This window comes from Schistocerca americana, chromosome 7 (assembly GCF_021461395.2).
Source record: "Schistocerca americana isolate TAMUIC-IGC-003095 chromosome 7, iqSchAmer2.1, whole genome shotgun sequence".
In the NCBI taxonomy this organism is placed as follows: domain Eukaryota; kingdom Metazoa; phylum Arthropoda; class Insecta; order Orthoptera; family Acrididae; genus Schistocerca; species Schistocerca americana.
Window position 1 is genome coordinate 436746599 of NC_060125.1, and position 16839 is coordinate 436763437.

A 16839-nucleotide genomic window follows, 5' to 3' on the forward strand; every position below is an offset into this window, starting at 1 on the left:
TGCCGAAACACTACTTGCCAGCCTTACTGAAATGTTAGTAAGTTTCAAATTGCAGCTGAATAAGAATCGTTTTTTGTCTTCCTAACTTTAAACATCTGAGCGGAATAGTTTTTACCACTCACATTTACAAATCAAAACGAGGTCGAAGAGAAGTCGCTTGGCGCTTCCAGGATCCTGTTAAGTAATTACCAGTTTTTTGAAGATCATTTTGAATTTTTTTGTTTTTAATGTGGTTTAACAATTCTGTCTAGGACAATTGTATGAATCTATTGCTGATCTTATGTAGAAGATTTGGTGGATCGCTTCACCACTAATATATGAAAAAACAGATTGTACATCAGCATTTCTTAGTGTATTTTCAAGGTGAGATACAAATAAACCTGCTGTTTTTATTTATTTAAACAAGGGTTAAAAATACTATATTGGAATGAAACTGGGTTTGTTATTTTTGTAATATAGCTTGCGTTACTTCTATTACATGATGCCGCGCGGGATTAGCCGATCGGACTGGGCTTTGGTAGCTCAGTTGGTAGAGCACTTGCCCGCGAAAGGCAACGGTCCGGCACACAGTTTCAATCTGCCAGGAAGTTTCAGTTATGCTGCGCGGGATTAGCCGAGCGGTCTCAGGCGCTGCAGTCATGGACTGTGCGGCTGATCCCGGCGGAGGTTCGAGTCCTCGCTCGGGCATAGGTGTGTGTGTGTTTGTCCTTAGGATAATTTAGGTTAAGTAGTGTGTAAGCTTAGGGACTGATGACCCTAGCAGTTAAGTCTCATAGGATTTCACACACATTTGAACATTTTTATTACATGACGCACTGGGTTTGTTATTTTTGTAATAAAGGTTGCGTTGCTTCTACTACATGGCGCAAACTGAGACAACTGTACTTTTTGTAAACAACAACCTCTCTTTCCGCCTACCTATAAACCAGTAAAGTCATATGATGACATTTACTGCTGCGAGTTTGTTGGATTGTAACTCACTCAAATGGTATGTTGACTAGAATGGATCATTGCTATTGGATAATATGGTGTTTTACTTATAGTTTTGTGTAACTCAATCCTGATTCTGTAATTTCCTTGTATTTTGGCTCAAAGACGGCTATTTATTTCTGAAATCTGGATGTGCTAGAAAAATAAAAAAAAGCCAGTGGGATTGGTTAATAAAAGTATTTCACAAACTTCTCACAACACAGACTGGTTCCATTAGAAGCTAGACAACACTCTGAATATGGTTAAAAATACCAACGCTAACAGACGGTTAGGCTCGCTATTTAATTTTTTGTTTTGTTTTTGAAATCACCTGCCTTCTCAGTACTCGCCGCGATGTCAGTATCGAGATCGGACTGGAGTCTCTGGTTGCCGCATATCTTTGGCGATTTCGCTTCCCGAGCGCCGCGAGGCGGACAGAACGAGGGAGAAGGGAGAAGGGGGTTGCTGTGAGTTAGCTCTGCACTGTGCGTGAGGAGCGACGTCGGTGTCGGTGGGCAAGGCCGCTTGGTCGGCGGGCCCCGCAGAAGCAGTCGGTTTCGGATGGAATGCCGTGGGCTCGAAGATCCTAGTGTGAAGGCCGGTGTTGTCCCGATGGTGGTCATCGTGTGGTCATTCAAGGGCTGAGAAGTGATTTCTTGGTTCTGCCCTTGGATTCCGACGAAGAATTACCCCAAGTTTGGTGTACGAGGTGAACATAAGAATTCTAGAATGGTGCACGCTGGTAGCACGTATATCAGACTTGTGAGTGGTGTAAGCTTTGCTTCGGTACTGCAGTCTCCAGTTAAAGCGCTGCTTGGGAGGAGAGCGTTGATATCGGCAGTGTCATCTGTTTAGCTGTTTTAAAGTAAATGACTGTTTTGGGTCGAGGGTCGATCCAAGTGAGGGACCGAATCATTGCTTGTCTTATTAAAAAACCCAAGTCGGCCCCCAGCGTGCTAAACTCTGTTGTCTACACTTATAATGAGTAATTAGACACTCCATGAATGAACTTTGGAGGTACTGTTAACTGTTTGTAGTATTAAGATTTTTCTGAATAACCAGCTACATAATTTCCAGATTTATAACCATTGTATCTGTGCAGAAGGCACCTGAAAGCTCTCTGGAAGCCTGTAAATTGGGATGCACATCTCTATCCGAAGTCTGGGCGATTCACAAAAGGGGCACGTACTGGATAGTATTAGCTTTTGATCCCAGTATGACAGAGAACTAACAATAAAAAGCAATCAGAAGTTGTGAAAGAGACTCGCAAATTGTATGCTACGCAGTGCAAAGACACTCCAAAATAGCTAAAGGAGCGCCAAGCTGAAGCAGGGCACCGAAGAGACATTCTCCAATGAAGAAACACGAACCGCCGCCATGTGCTCACCCTTAAATCGGCTACCGACTTTGTACTCACACACACTTCTCAAAATTACAGTAGAAAGGGTGGAAGTCACAAGATTTGCCACAGGGATAACTGAAAATCTTCCTCTCTATTCCTGCATGCAGGGAGAGATTGCAGAATTTTCTTCTCCAGACCTCGTTGTATTCTCTGTGAGCAAGCGAAAAATTGGCATTTTACTGCCCCTCACCTTATGATTGGCGGAATTATGTCTAGGCGTGTAAATGCAACTCGCTTGCCATGCTGTTTACGGAAAGATAGCGGCTGCTCTGTTCTCTGCTTACACTTTCAGGAGGACCTGTGAGCTTTTGCTGAAATATCTCGAGAGCTTGTGTGGCTCACATTGCTTTGAAGGGCGCTTTTGAACTACTCTGGCTTAAGAGATACCCAGAGCGGCTTACTCGAGCGACTACCGCCTGTGAGAATTTCTGGTGGGAAACCTCCCAGGTTTCCGCCATTGTCTACCCACCGCCTACAACTTTCAGATAGGACATCTCGCCACATTCCAATAACTAGGAGAAACAAGAGCTAATATATCAGTAGCGACATGTGACAAACAAATAGTGTCACAATACTCGGGTGCAAAGGTACGGTGATGTGGTTACCATTGCTGCGGGAATAGCTCAGCATCGGGGCATTGTGCTGCTCTCCCATTGACTTCAGTAACCCCATTTACGAGGTGCATATCGGTCAACTGTTCATCTGGAAACCTATCCATATTGACGTGTATCACTGATAATTTACTACTGACCTTGGTGGAAAACCAAAACACAATCAGAACCGAGCGGGACTGAATGTAAGCTTGAGAGTGAAGAGAGCATCGCTGGTGTCAAGTTTGTTTGCAACCGAGCCACACAGCGCTACCGTCGACGTTTGCATTGTTGTTCAGATGTTTTCACACTGCATTATCGATAGTGAAGTAAATGGTGGTAAGATTGGTTAAAATGGCTCTAAGCACTATTAGACTTGACATCTGAGGTCATCAATCCCCATAGAACTACTTAAACCTAACTAACGTAAGGACAACACACACATCCATGCCCGAGGCAGGATTCGAACCTGCGACCGCAGCAGCAGCGGGGCAGCGGACTGAAGTGTCTAGAACCGCTCGGTCACAGCGGCCGGCTAAATGGGGGTAAGAAATGTAACTGCTCTGTAACCAGCTACCAGAGAGCAAGGGGTTTTTCTACCACAATAATCAGCTAATATTCCTGAAGATTCTCTAAAATTTTGTCGTTGGTTTTCGGGTTCACTCTATATAATAACCTAGTTGTTATAAGTGGCTCGCTTTACGTGCTACCCTTGCCACTGGACAGAAGCCTCCCAGTAAACGTCAAACGGAGTGTTGTGTCTTCCCAATCAGGAAGGAAAGGAATGAAGGTTACAAGTGGGACGTAAGATGAGATAAGACAATGGAAAAGGATTTTTTTTTTCAAATAAAACAGTCCATAATTCAACTAATCAATTTACTAAACGAAGAGAAACTCAAATCAGGATAGCTGAAGTGATTCTGAACACCCATCCTACTAAACGCGAATCGAACGTCTCAACTGGCGTGACAATTCGCTCAGTGCTACCCCCTCAGACCGAGCTGATAAACGGCATCATTTTCCCATAAAAGAGGACTTTTGCATTCATTCTTAGGTATTTAGCGTAGTTCGCTTGCAGTCTTCATCTGGTGAGCCTCTTAAAGGAAGATTTTGTTTCTGAAAACGGATGTGCGTGAAACAGCTCCGTTAACTTCACTCAAGGCGGGTGGAAATGTGTGGCGAAGCACCAAATTCGTTTCTCTGACGCTGTGCCTTTAGCGACATCTGATCATTACTAACTGGGATGTACAGAGTGGGGCCGGCCGAAGTGGCCGTGCGGTTAAAGGCGCTGCAGTCTGGAACCGCAAGACCGCTACGGTCGCAGGTTCGAATCCTGCCTCGGGCATGGATGTTTGTGATGTCCTTGGGTTAGTTAGGTTTAACTAGTTCTAAGTTCTAGGGGACTAATGACCTCAGCAGTTGAGTCCCATAGTGCTCAGAGCCATTTGAACCATTTTTTGTACAGAGTGGTCATATAAATCAAAAGCATGGAAACAGCTTTAACAGAAAAGAAGAAGGGTTGAAATTAGACACGTTGTGGGCCTTAGCCCTAAATATAACAAACAGTGCCAACTCTTCAAAACTTCTGCCTCCCATAATTTACGTCGGCGCTACTCCGCGATGTTACACAGCGGTCTGATGACCTCACGAACCGACCGTTGCGTGGATACATTCAAACAGCTCGGATTGCTGAGTTTATTTGCAACTATTTTCTGAGTCTTTAAAACCTCTGATGATATCTCCAGCGTTGAGCAGAGAATTACACCTTGAACCAAGGCCCATAAAACCAGTATCAGCAATAAATATTGTCTCTTCATAAGTCCACATCTCGGTACATTTGTTAAATCAAAATTGCTGGGGCGTGACATTCAACACCGCGTTGCTCTGCATGGTTCCTTGCAGCATACTGGGATCCTCCTTAGCGCATCTGTCCTCAAAGTGACAGAGGCGTTCCTTCTCAGTGCTGTCCCATTCGTAGATGGTTGCTCTTCTGCAGTCATCTAGTTGTTGAGGAAGGAGCCGACAGAAGAGTGGAAATACAACTTTCGCATACGACCTTATAGTCTAGGAAGTGACGCTGAGGCAGTGAAAGCTTTGGAATATCAGGAACAACAATCAATGAAGATGAGCAGTTTAGCAAAGATAACGTACTGTTTTACAGTAGAGCATATGTTCAAAATGGCGACTACCAAAGTCAGTACAGGCATAGGCCTAACATCTTTGTAGAAAATTCTGGCGCACTCCACCAAGTACATCAGGCACCGTACGAACCTCATGAGACACTGCAACTATCCTGACGACAATTGTTTCACCGACTGGAGCTAATGTTAAGTACGTGAGGCTTCTGATATGCCACGCCAATAGCCCCCGCCCCACAGCGGCACCCATACAATAGTTTGTAGGGGGCGTCTACACCTGGAGAAAAGAAAAACACGTGACTACACTATATTTTTTCCCTTTCCCCGCGGTCTCACCTTGCCCCCGGGTACGGACGCCTTGCAAGCCCCCCTCCCCCCTCCCCCACCCGACCCCTCTGCGTCAGATCGGGGGCCGAGATGGCCACCCAATTGGACCTCACCTTCCGATCTCAGAGCGCACCAATTCAAACCAGATACGTGTACACATCATCTGAGCCACGAGACTTTAACGGCGTGACAACAGATGGAAAGAGCTTTAAGGACACGCAATTGCCCGCATCTCGTGGTCGTGCGGTAGCGTTCTCGCTTCCCACGCCCGGGTTCCCGGGTTCGATTCCCGGCGGGGTCAGGGATTTTCTCTGCCTCGTGATGGCTGGGTGTTGTGTGCTGTCCTTAGGTTAGTTAGGTTTAAGTAGTTCTAAGTTCTAGGGGACTTATGACCACAGCAGTTGAGTCCCATAGTGCTCAGAGCCATTTGAACCATTTGACACGCAATTATACGGACACAGAAAGTGTACACTGTCTTTGCTGAACTAACGACACGTGTGCATTGATTGCTCTTGTTGTTTTTGACATTCTAAAGCTCTCAATGACTCAGGATTTCTTCCGAGACCTACATTTCTAGTACAAAGTAGGTTTCAGCTTGTCCCAAGCCTGCTCATGCCAGCAGACACCGCAAGCTGTCCCATTAGTGAGATTCCTGCCTCCTGGAGGAAGATGTTCTGGAGGGAGAGATGAATCCATGGCCGAAATGTTGTAAGGCTGGGCAGTAGTTTACAGGATTCTGTCGCCAATCTGTACAGCTCTCAGATTACTCTCAACAACGATGAGAGGTGTCCACATCCGTTCATGGTACCGGTCTAAAATATGACTGACCCACCTCCATGCTCCTTCGGAACTATATGCGTGAGACATGCATCGCTACCTCGCAGTCTCTTCAGTCTTTCACTACGACATGTAACATACTCTGCTCTCGTCGGCGAAGAGAACACGACACCATTGATCCGAGTTTGATTCCAAGTGTTCCTTTGGTCACTTTCTTCGCGACTCACGGTACTGGCACACTGTTTTCCGTAGTCGACACCTATAGTCCAAATTGATCATGTGAAGACGCTCGCACACCGTCTCTTACCTCGAAACGTAAAGTGCACAGTTCTGTTGCGTACTCTTGGGTGTTCCTAATACGCAGAAAAGTGATCAGCGTATTTTTATTGAAAAAGTGAATGGTGTTCCTTGTTAAGATGTGGGGGCTGAACTGGAAAATGAAACCAGTTATTGGCTTACGGGCTCAGTTTTCTTGTGATTATCTAATCTATCGAAATCCTTCAAAATGCTCCGTACTGCTGTTTCTTCTGTGATTTAGTTGAAATATTCCGCAGGTTAAGCAGTCTAAAAATGCTCGAAACATATTTTAAGAATTACTGATACACATGACACTCAGTTCAGAAATCTACGTTTAGGAAATTGTGGTTTAGTACACTGCCAATGAGTAACGCATGAACAACTAGAATCACAGTGTGTTTGTTACCACTTGCACCTCGATACTGAAAGTTCTGTCAGTTGTTGGAAATCACTGCTTCTTGTTCTGCGACCGCGAATGTTCGTTTCGGGTCAGTTTAGAAGCTGAAATGCCTCATACCTGTGTAAATACCTCATAGTTTTTTAGTTACATCTGTGAAGAGGTAACTCCATAGTCACAACCGAAAACATAATCCTGTTATAACGAGGTGCTACGAAATTTAATTCGAGTGGAACTGATGGAGCAAGGAAGACATAAAAAGCAGACTAGCGCTGGCAAAAAGGGCATTCCTGGCCAAGAGAAGTCTGCTAGTAGCAAACATAGGCCTTAATTTGAGGAAGAAAGTTATGAGAATGTACGTTTGGAGCACAACATTCTGTGGCAGTGAGACATGGACTGTGACAAAACCAGAATAGAAGACAGTCGCAGCATTTGAGATGTAGTGCTAAACAAGAATGTTGAAAATTACCTAGACTGATAAGGTAACGAATGAGGTCTCCACAGAATCGGTGAGGAAAGGAATATAGGAAAAACACTGAAGGGAAGGGCGACAGAACATCGATTAAGACATTAGGAAATAACTTCCATGCTGCTAGAGGTAGCTGCAGAGAGTAAAAACTGTAGAAGAAAACAGAGATTGAGATACATTCAGTAAATAATTGAGGTACGTTGCGAGTGCTACTCTGAGATGAAATGCTTGGCTTACGATAAGAATTCGTGGCAAGCCGCATCAAATAAGTCAGAAGACTGATGAGTGAAAAAAAAAAAAAAAATTGGCGAGCAGGTGGATAACTGGAGTCTCACCAAATGCTGTTTGTCATGCACCACATTCCTGACAGAGTGGTCAAAAGAAATCACGTCACATGCCCTCAGCTGTTTCCGTGATTTGGAGTGAACCAACGACCCACACAAAGGACTGTTATCTTTGACGAAAGTATGTGGAATCACTACGAAAACAAGGAAAACTACGCGTTATCCTAATTTACCACGTGCTGCAGCGCCTGTAAGACACAGTGAAGAAATACCGACAATAGTGCGTTCTGAGAATGTCACAGTGAGTAAGAAGAACGCCGCTGTGAGTGAAGACGAATAGTAAGAAATTCACAGAAGGTGGCAAGGGAAATCTATGCTTGCCGACCCAACGTCTCAAGGCCACTGTGAATCAAATCAGCCGCACGTTTTGTCTCAAGGGGATTTCAAGGATCTTTTTTGTGTTTAAAATTTGTCGAAGCAGTAGGATGCTCTTTTTGAATCTTCTTTTTCGTTAAACGAAAATGAATGTTTATCGTGATTGCCAGTTTTATTCTTTTACAGGCAACGTGATATGGTTTTTTGCGGTGATGTCGGGACTATTATCGAGACTCTTGGGCATGATTTCACTGCAAATGTGTCGCTCTCGTTCATGCATTGTAGCAGAAAAGTTAGTGTGAAAGTAATATTTATCAACAGTGGGAACAAATCTGGTTCTGTCCATGCAGTTAATCTGGTGGAGACGAATGAGAGCTTTAAAGTGCAACTCACATCAATCCATTATAAGTAATAGAAATGGTGCACACGTGCAGATCTCAAAGTAATTACAATTCTTCGCGGTATCCAGCTCGTATACACGAAGCAATGATATTTGCTTTGCTTATAGTACAACAGAGGTAGAAAAAACGACTACAGTGGGGAAAAGAAAAACTGCTTGCAGTGACCTATCAACTGGACAGAAGGATACGGTGAGCAATCCTCATGTTGATCTCAAAAAATTGTATTTACCTCCATTGCACGTTAAACAGTATTTCGTCGTAACACTTTATGAAAGCTATGAACAATACTTCATGTATTAGTGAGAGAAAGGAACAAAAAAGCTGCAGAACGCAGATTTTGGAATTAATGTCTGATGAACATTTCCTCGGTTTTTCGAGAAATGTTGAAAGAAGGACAAGGCTATTTTTCGTGCCTGTAAGAACTTTTTAGGCTACTTTATTCCAGAGAACTATAGTGAAATTATAATCTTATGGGATCTTACAATTTTTTGGTTGTAACGTGTCAGTTTAGCTATATTTCTTAAAAGACCACTTTCTCTTATTGAGGGAAACCTTGGCGCCGTTAATGACGAACATGAAACATAGTTCCATAAGGACATTTCTCAAACGGAAAAGCTGTGTCAAGGCAAACTCAGTACCGCAATATTCCGACTGTTGCTGGTGTTTACGAAGCGTCGTTCCTGAGGCAAAGTATCTCAGAGAATCGCGAATAAAATATTTTTAGGTTTAATGTTTTACTTACGTTACTCTTATCGTATTCATTTCTTTAATTCCTTTGCGAATTGCTAATTCTTTTATGTCTGCCTTTGAAAGTCTTGTTGCGAGAGTGTGTATTTTCGCCAGATACATCTGATAATCAAACTGCCGTAAGCAATTACAAAAACTATTACCCATGAAAACTGAAATCGGTACAGAAATTCTGAAGTTAGATATGGACATCTTCGAATATTCAGGGCGATTCAAAACGTTGTGCAGAAATGGAATGAGTTGATAGAGATGAAGCACAGTAACTTTGGACTAGAAACGTAGGTCTTGTAAGAAATCCTGAGCCACTGAGAGCTTTAGAATGTCAGAAACAACAAGAGCAATCAATGCACACGTGTCGTTAGTTCAGCAAAGACACTCTACTCTTTCTGTGTCCGTATAATTGCGCGTCCTTAAAGATCGTTTCATCCTGTTGTCACGTCGTTCAAGGTCTCGTGGTTCAGTTGATGTATACATGTATCTGGATTGAATTTGTGCTCTCTGAGATCGGAAGTGAGGTCCAATTGCGTGGCCATCTCGGCGCCTGATCTGACGCCTCTTGTTTCTTTTTGTGTGTGTGAGGGTGGGAGGGAAGGAAGGGGGGGGGGGGGGGAGTTGCAAGGCGTCCGTACCCGGGGGCAAGGTGAGACCGCGAGGAAAGGGAAAAAATATAGTGTAGTCACGTGTTTTTCTTTTCTCCAGGTGTAGACGCCCTCTACAAACTATAGTATGGGCGCCGTTGTGGGGCGGGGAGCATCGGCATGGCTTATAAGAAGCCTCGCGTACTTAACATTAGCTCCAGACAGTGAAACAATTGTCGCCAGGATAGTTGCAGTGCCTCACGAAGTTCGTGCGATGCCTGTTATACTTGGTAGAGTGCGCCAGAAATATCTACAAAGATGTTATGCTTATACTGAATTTGGTGATCGCCATTTTGAACATTGAACATGTGCTCTACTGTAAAACAGTACATTATCTTTGTTGAACTGAACATCTTCATTGATTGTCCTTGTTGTTCCTGATATTCCAAAGCTTTTACTGGCTCAGGATCACTTCAAAGACTATAAGGTCCCATGCCAAAGTTGTATTTTCACTCTTTTGTCGGCTCCTTCAGTTTGTGTGCAATCTTTTGAATCACCTTGTACTTTCTTGTAACTGAACAGTATTTTTTTTTACTAGTGTAATTTTTTTGTCCCCACAGTCGTCAGCTGGTGTTGGCCGCAGTCTGGCACTATGAGGCAAATGGTCAGTATGTTGTGCCACACGCAGTGTATGAATGTTCCAATGACGTCGTTTTGATGAAGGACATTCCGGTGGGAAGCTTCCCGAGTTGACAACCGCTCTTGCCGTAAAGTGAAAACGCGCATGTTGTTGAAGCTGTAAACAATCCATCGGGGCTGTTACACATGACGCATCGTTCACGACTGGATACTTCGCATGCTGTTGTAACATTCCTCTTACTAATCGATCTATCCTGCTTGCGATATAAAATATGAGCGTGGACTGCGTCTATGCCTAATGGATTTTTTCTAATTGGGTAAGGCTATCTTTCCCGAAGAAGTAATACCGATAAGTAGGAGGAAAGGGTACAGCCGACCCTTCTGATGAAAAGTCTGCTAAAAATAAAAAGTAATTAAACTGAACAGGGCTATAATTTGAAAAATGAAAGTTATTTTGTGCATTCACTCACGAACAACACTGGGCAGATAAGGGGTACCACTGATCATGAAACCGAAAGTTACACTAACGAACGAAAACGAAATAATTAACGGTCGCCAGCCCACTAGGGCTGTACAAGATGATGGGAAAGAAAAACATGTATTATTAAACATTGACGTGGCAAGTGAGTATGTAATGAAAAATAAAACTGTAAAGTCACTCTTACGTTATGTTTGGCATTAAATTTTGAAAATGGCAATCGAATAATGATTTGAAAATACGTAATTAAACTGTATGTTAGTATTGAACTTCGTTACATGAACAATGACTTTGAGTGACCTCAACGTAACGTCATCAAAGAAATTTAGAAAAAAAGCAAGCACTTTTTACTTTGTTGTTGCTTATTTTGCAAATTGTATTTCATATTATTGTGTGAACAACCGAGCCTTTCTTTTACTGACTTGAACAGAATTAAACACTAGAATATGCACCAAACCAAACAGCTATGTGCTCCAAGCTATGTGTAAAATAAATAAAAATTCCGCACTCTTAATTTGTACATTTCTTTAGATTTGGATTTTTTCCAGTGATTCTCAAACTTGAAAAATGAAATTGCTTTACTTCAGTCATATACTGAAACCTCTGTTGTACAACAGTTAATTGAAAGTAGATTGAGGCTAAAATTCTTAAAAGTGAAATTATTCATTAATATTCATTAACTATTAATTTGTTTCTTATGACATTCAGCATATAAGGGAAAAAAGGAACAAGGATCCTGTTTGGTAACAATGCCGGAGGGCAATGAGAGCACAATCGCCCTCAGTTTAACTGATTATTATTTAAACAAATTTTATCAATCAAATCACATTCAGTTGTGCTGCTGGGTTAGCCGTTATTACTTTCTAACAGTTAACAGTCATACTTCAGTGCTGTGCATATGGCGAAACTCGGAACCGACGACGAAACTGTGTTGCTGGAACTACTGCTGTTGTTGAAGACGGTAGCATCTTGTGGAACCACAGCTAATTACAGAAACGGGCAGTCATAATTAATACAGCCTCCTCCGCCCGTCCACTGTCCTTACTCCCGCTACTAGATATCCGGCCGGCGCGCGTACATGATGCCGCCGAAAATGGTACTCTCTACTGCGAGAGTATTAACATCACACTTCCGCACGCTACAAGCGCTGGAACCCGTCTTCCTCTCACTCTGCGGGCTCCGTGAAACTCCCTACCCCAAAGATTTTACAACGCACAAGCACTGCTATTATCGTTGCTAGTCTATGCAAATGACAACTCCTTTGGCTTTTTCCCAGAGCTTATAAGTTTCAGAATAAGACACTGATAAATACAGTGACTATTTTACCTCCGGAATATTTTACCCAAGAGGACGCCATCATCATTTATCCATACAGTAAAGCTGCATACCCTCGGGAAAAATTACGGCCGTAGTTTCCCCTTGCTTTCAGCCGTTCGCAGTACCAGCACAGCAAGGCCATTTTGGTTAATGTTACAAGGCCAGATCAGTCAATCATCCAGACTGTTGCCCCTGCAACTACTGAAAGGGCTGCTGCCCCTCTTCAGGAACCATACGTTTGTCTGGCCTCTCAACAGATACCCCTCCGTTGTGGTTGCACCTACGGTACGGCCACCTGTGTCGCTGAAGCACGCAAGCCTCCCCACCAACGCCAAGGTCTATGGTTCATGGGGGATGTCCGACGGATCTCCGGGCGGGGACTACTCAGGAGGACGTTGTTATCAGGAGAAACAAAACTGGCGTTCTACGGATCGGAGCGTGGAATGTCGGATCCCTTAATCGGGCAGGTAGGTTAGAAAATTTAAAAAGGGAAATGGATAGGTTAAAGTTAGATATAGTGGGAATTAGTGAAGTTCGGTGGCAGGAGGAACAAGATTTCTGGTCAGGCGAATACAGGATCATAAATACAAAATCAAATAGGGGTAATGCAGGAGTAGGTTTAATAATGAATAAAAAAATAGGAGTTCGGGTAAGCTACTACAAACAACATAGTGAACGCATTATTGTGGCCAAGATAGACACGAAGCCCACGCCTACAACAGTAGTACAAGTTTATATGCCAACTAGCTCTGCAGATGCCGAAGAAGTTGATGAAATGTATGATGAGATAAAAGAAATTATTCAGGTAGTGAAGGGAGACGAAAATTTAATAGTCATGGGTGATTGGAATTCGAGAGTAGGAAAAGGGAGAGAAGGAAACATAGTAGGTGAATATGGATTGGGGCTAAGAAATGAAAGAGAAAGCCGCCTGGTAAAATTTTGCATAACGTAATCATAGCTAACACTTGGTTCAAGAATCATAAAAGAAGGTTGTATACATGGAAGAACCCTGGAGATACTAGAAGATATCAGATAGATTATATAATGGTAAGATAGAGATTTAGGAACCAGGTTTTAAATTGTAAGACATTTCCAGGGGCAGATGTGGACTCTGACCACAATCTATTGGTTATGAACTGTAGATTAAAACTGAGGAAATTGCAAAAAGGTGGGAATTTGAGGGGATCGGACCTGGATAAACTGAAGGAACCAGAGGTAGTAGAGAGTTTCAGGAAGAGCATAAAGGAACAATTGACAAGAATGGGGGAAAGAAATACAGTAGAAGAAGAATGGATAGCTTTGAGGGATGAAGTGGTGAAGGCAGCAGAGGATCAAGTAGATAAAAAGACGAGGGCTAGTAGAAATCCTTGGGTAACAGAAGAAATACTGAATTTAATTGATGAAACGAGAAAATATAAAAATGCAGTAAATGAAGCAGGCAAAAAGGAATACAAACGTCTCAAAAACTAGATCGACAGGAAGTGCAAAATGGCTAAGCAGGTATGGCTAGAGGTCAAATGTAAGGATGTAGAGGTTTACCTCACTAGGGGTAAGATAGATACTGCCTACAGGAAAATTAAAGAGACCTTTGGAGAAAAGAGAACCACTTGTATGAATATCAAGGGCTCAGATGGAAACCCAGTTCTAAGCAAAGAAGGGAAAGCAGAAAGGTGGAAGGAGTATATAGAGGGACTATACAAGGGCGATGTTCTTGAGGACAATATTATGGAAATGGAAGAGGATGTAGATGAAGATGAAATGGGAGATATGATACTGCGTGAAGAATTTGACAGAGCACTGAAAGACCTGAGTCGAAACAAGGCCCCTGGAGTAGACAACATTCCATTAGAACTATTGACAGCCTTGAGAGAGCCAGTCATGACAAAACTCTACCATCTGGTGAGCAAAATGTATGAGACAGGCGAAATACCCTGAGACTTCAAGAAGAATATAATAATTCCAATCCCAATGAAAGCAGGTGTTGACGGATGTCAAAATTACCGAACTGTCAGTTTAATAAGTCACGGCTGCAAAATACTAACGTGAATTCTGTACAGACGAATGGAAAAACTGGAAGAAGCCGACCTCGGGGAAGATCAGTTTGGATTCCGTAGAAATATGGGAACACGTGAGGCAATACTGACCCTACGACTTTTCTTAGAAGCTAGATTAAGAAAAGGCAAACCTACGTTTCTAGCATTTGTAGACTTGGAGAAAGCTTTTGACAATGTTGACTGGAATAATCTCTTTCAAATTCTTAAGGTGGCAGGGGTAAAATACAGGGAGCGAAAGACTATTTACAATTTGTACAGAAACCAGATGGCAGTTATAAGAGTCGAGGGACATGAATGGGAAGCAGTGGTTGGGAAGGGAGTGAGACAGGGTTGTAGCCTCTCCCCGATGTTATTCAATCTGTATATTGAGGAAGCAGTGAAGGAAACAAAAGAAAAATTCGGAGTAGGTATTAAAATCCATGGAGAAGAAATATAAACTTTGAGGTTCGCCGATGACATTGTAATTCTGTCAGAGACAGCAAAGGACTTGGAAGAGCAGTTGAACGGAATGGACAGTGTCTTGAAAGGAGGATGTAAGATGAACATCAACAAAAGCAAAACGAGAATAATGGAATTTAGTCTAGTTGGGCGATACTGAGGGAATTAGATTAGGAAATGAGACACATAAAGTAGTAAATGAGTTTTGCTATTTGGGGAGCAAAGTAACTGATGATGGTCGAAGTAGAGAGGATATAAAATGTAGACTGGCAATGGCAAGGAAAGCGTTTCTGAAGAAGAGAAATTTGTTAACATCGAGTATAGATTTAAGTGTCAGGAAGTCGTTTCTGAAAGTATTTGTATGGAGTGTAGCCATGTATGGAAGTGAAAAAATGGACGATAAATAGTTTGGAGAAGAAGAGAATAGAAGCCTTTTAAATGTGGTGCTACAGAAGAATGCTGAAGATTAGATGGGTAGATCACGTAACTAATGAGGAAGTATTGAATAGGATTGGGGAGAAGTGGAGTTTGTGGCACAACTTGACTAGAAGAAGGGATCGGTTGGTAGGACATGTTCTGAGGCATCAAGGGATCACCAATTTAGTATTGGAGGGCAGCGTGGAGGGTAAAAATCGTAGAGGGAGACCAAGAGATGAATACACTAAACAGATTCAGAAGGATGTAGGCTGCAGTACGTATTGGGAGATGAAGAAGCTTGCACAGGATAGAGTAGCATGGAGAGCTGCATCAAACCTGTCTCAGGACTGAAGACCACAACAAGAAATACAAGGAAACGTCAACAGATTTCTACCTAAATTTACACATACAGTGAAGCAATGTCCCTACTTATTAAAATAAAGAACTTAAATTACAAATGTTTACATACAATTCAGAAAAAAATATATATCGGTAGCAGGTGCCTTGCATCCTGTATTTTCGGTGTTACACTGTACTGAACTTTTTAGAGAAATCCAAGGGTTATCAGCTTCCTTGGAATGTTTAGTTGAGAGGTGATGCAGAAGCTTTGATGGTTTCATACTCTCAGGTGCCAATACTTCGCCGCAAATTACACACTGAGCTGTACTGTTCATGACAGTAAAACTATAATTCAGATAATGGTCGTCATAAAGTGTATTTTTTTCGGTTTTGATTCGGTTCCGCCATTGCCACTTGTACCAGACTTGGGGGGGGGGGGGGGGGGGGGGATGTACAGATCTTTTAAGAAACTTTCCTACTTTGTGCTCGCTCAGAGCAAAGCGCGAAGACAATAATCATGTCCGTGCTTGCTTGCGTACTCGGACAACTGACTAGAGAGCAAAGACGCGCGACTGTGCCCCCGCTGACCCCTTCTCACCCCCACGCCACTACCGTGGCAAAGAATATAATTATATCTCTCCCCGCAGAGCGCTGCGACCTCTTTTCACATTGCACTTCACTTCTTGATCAGTATAGTATCAATAGAAAGAAAATTGAATACGTTGTCTTTGAAATCGCTGGCATACTTTTATTATGGTTCTGGGGTCGCCAGAATATTTTTACTTGGAAAGGGGTCGCGTTTTGAAAAAAGTTGAAAAGCAATGGTTTAGAGAGTCCAGTTATAGTTTACGTTCATTACCTAGGTGGCACGTGTAGCGAATTCTTGTGCTAAAAAGAGTATATATTGATAAAGACGTTTCCTATCAATATGGCCACCCACCCACCCACCCATCCACGCACACACACACACACACACACACACACACACACACACACACAAAGCCATGCACGAAACTTTTCTTTAGCAGCTCACTGCTCTGCACTGATCCTCTTAAACTAAACAACTGCCCTTTGCAGCTGGGCCTGTACGCTCACCCCATTTTCTCGAGGGAGGGCGACTTCCCGGCGGTGGTGAAGCAGCAGGTGGAGGCTCACAGCAAGGCGGAGGGGCGGCGCCGGTCACGGCTGCCTCCGCTCACCTCCCACGAGATCGCCGAGATCAGGGGTGAGTCCTGTCTACTGTTGACTACGCGCCCAATTTCTCACCTCATATCTTTGCAACCGCAACAAATTTTAAAACTACACTAATATCACATCTCTCTGTTGAGCAGGGGTTAGGTGAAGTCATTTGCATGTAAAAACCAAGCAAAACTGATGAAGGTATGGAATGAGATTTTCACTCTGCA

General features: G+C 43.0%; 1 protein-coding gene across 1 annotated transcript in view; it reads left to right on the forward strand.

Moving 5' to 3' along the window:
• The window catches only part of LOC124622282 (myrosinase 1-like), a 204625-nt gene that overhangs the window by 168047 nt on the left and 19739 nt on the right, over positions 1–16839 (forward strand). The window contains exon 8 of the mRNA XM_047147949.1: positions 16511–16658. Within this exon, the coding sequence (XP_047003905.1) occupies positions 16511–16658 (148 nt within the window). The remainder of the gene's footprint in view (positions 1–16510; positions 16659–16839) is intronic.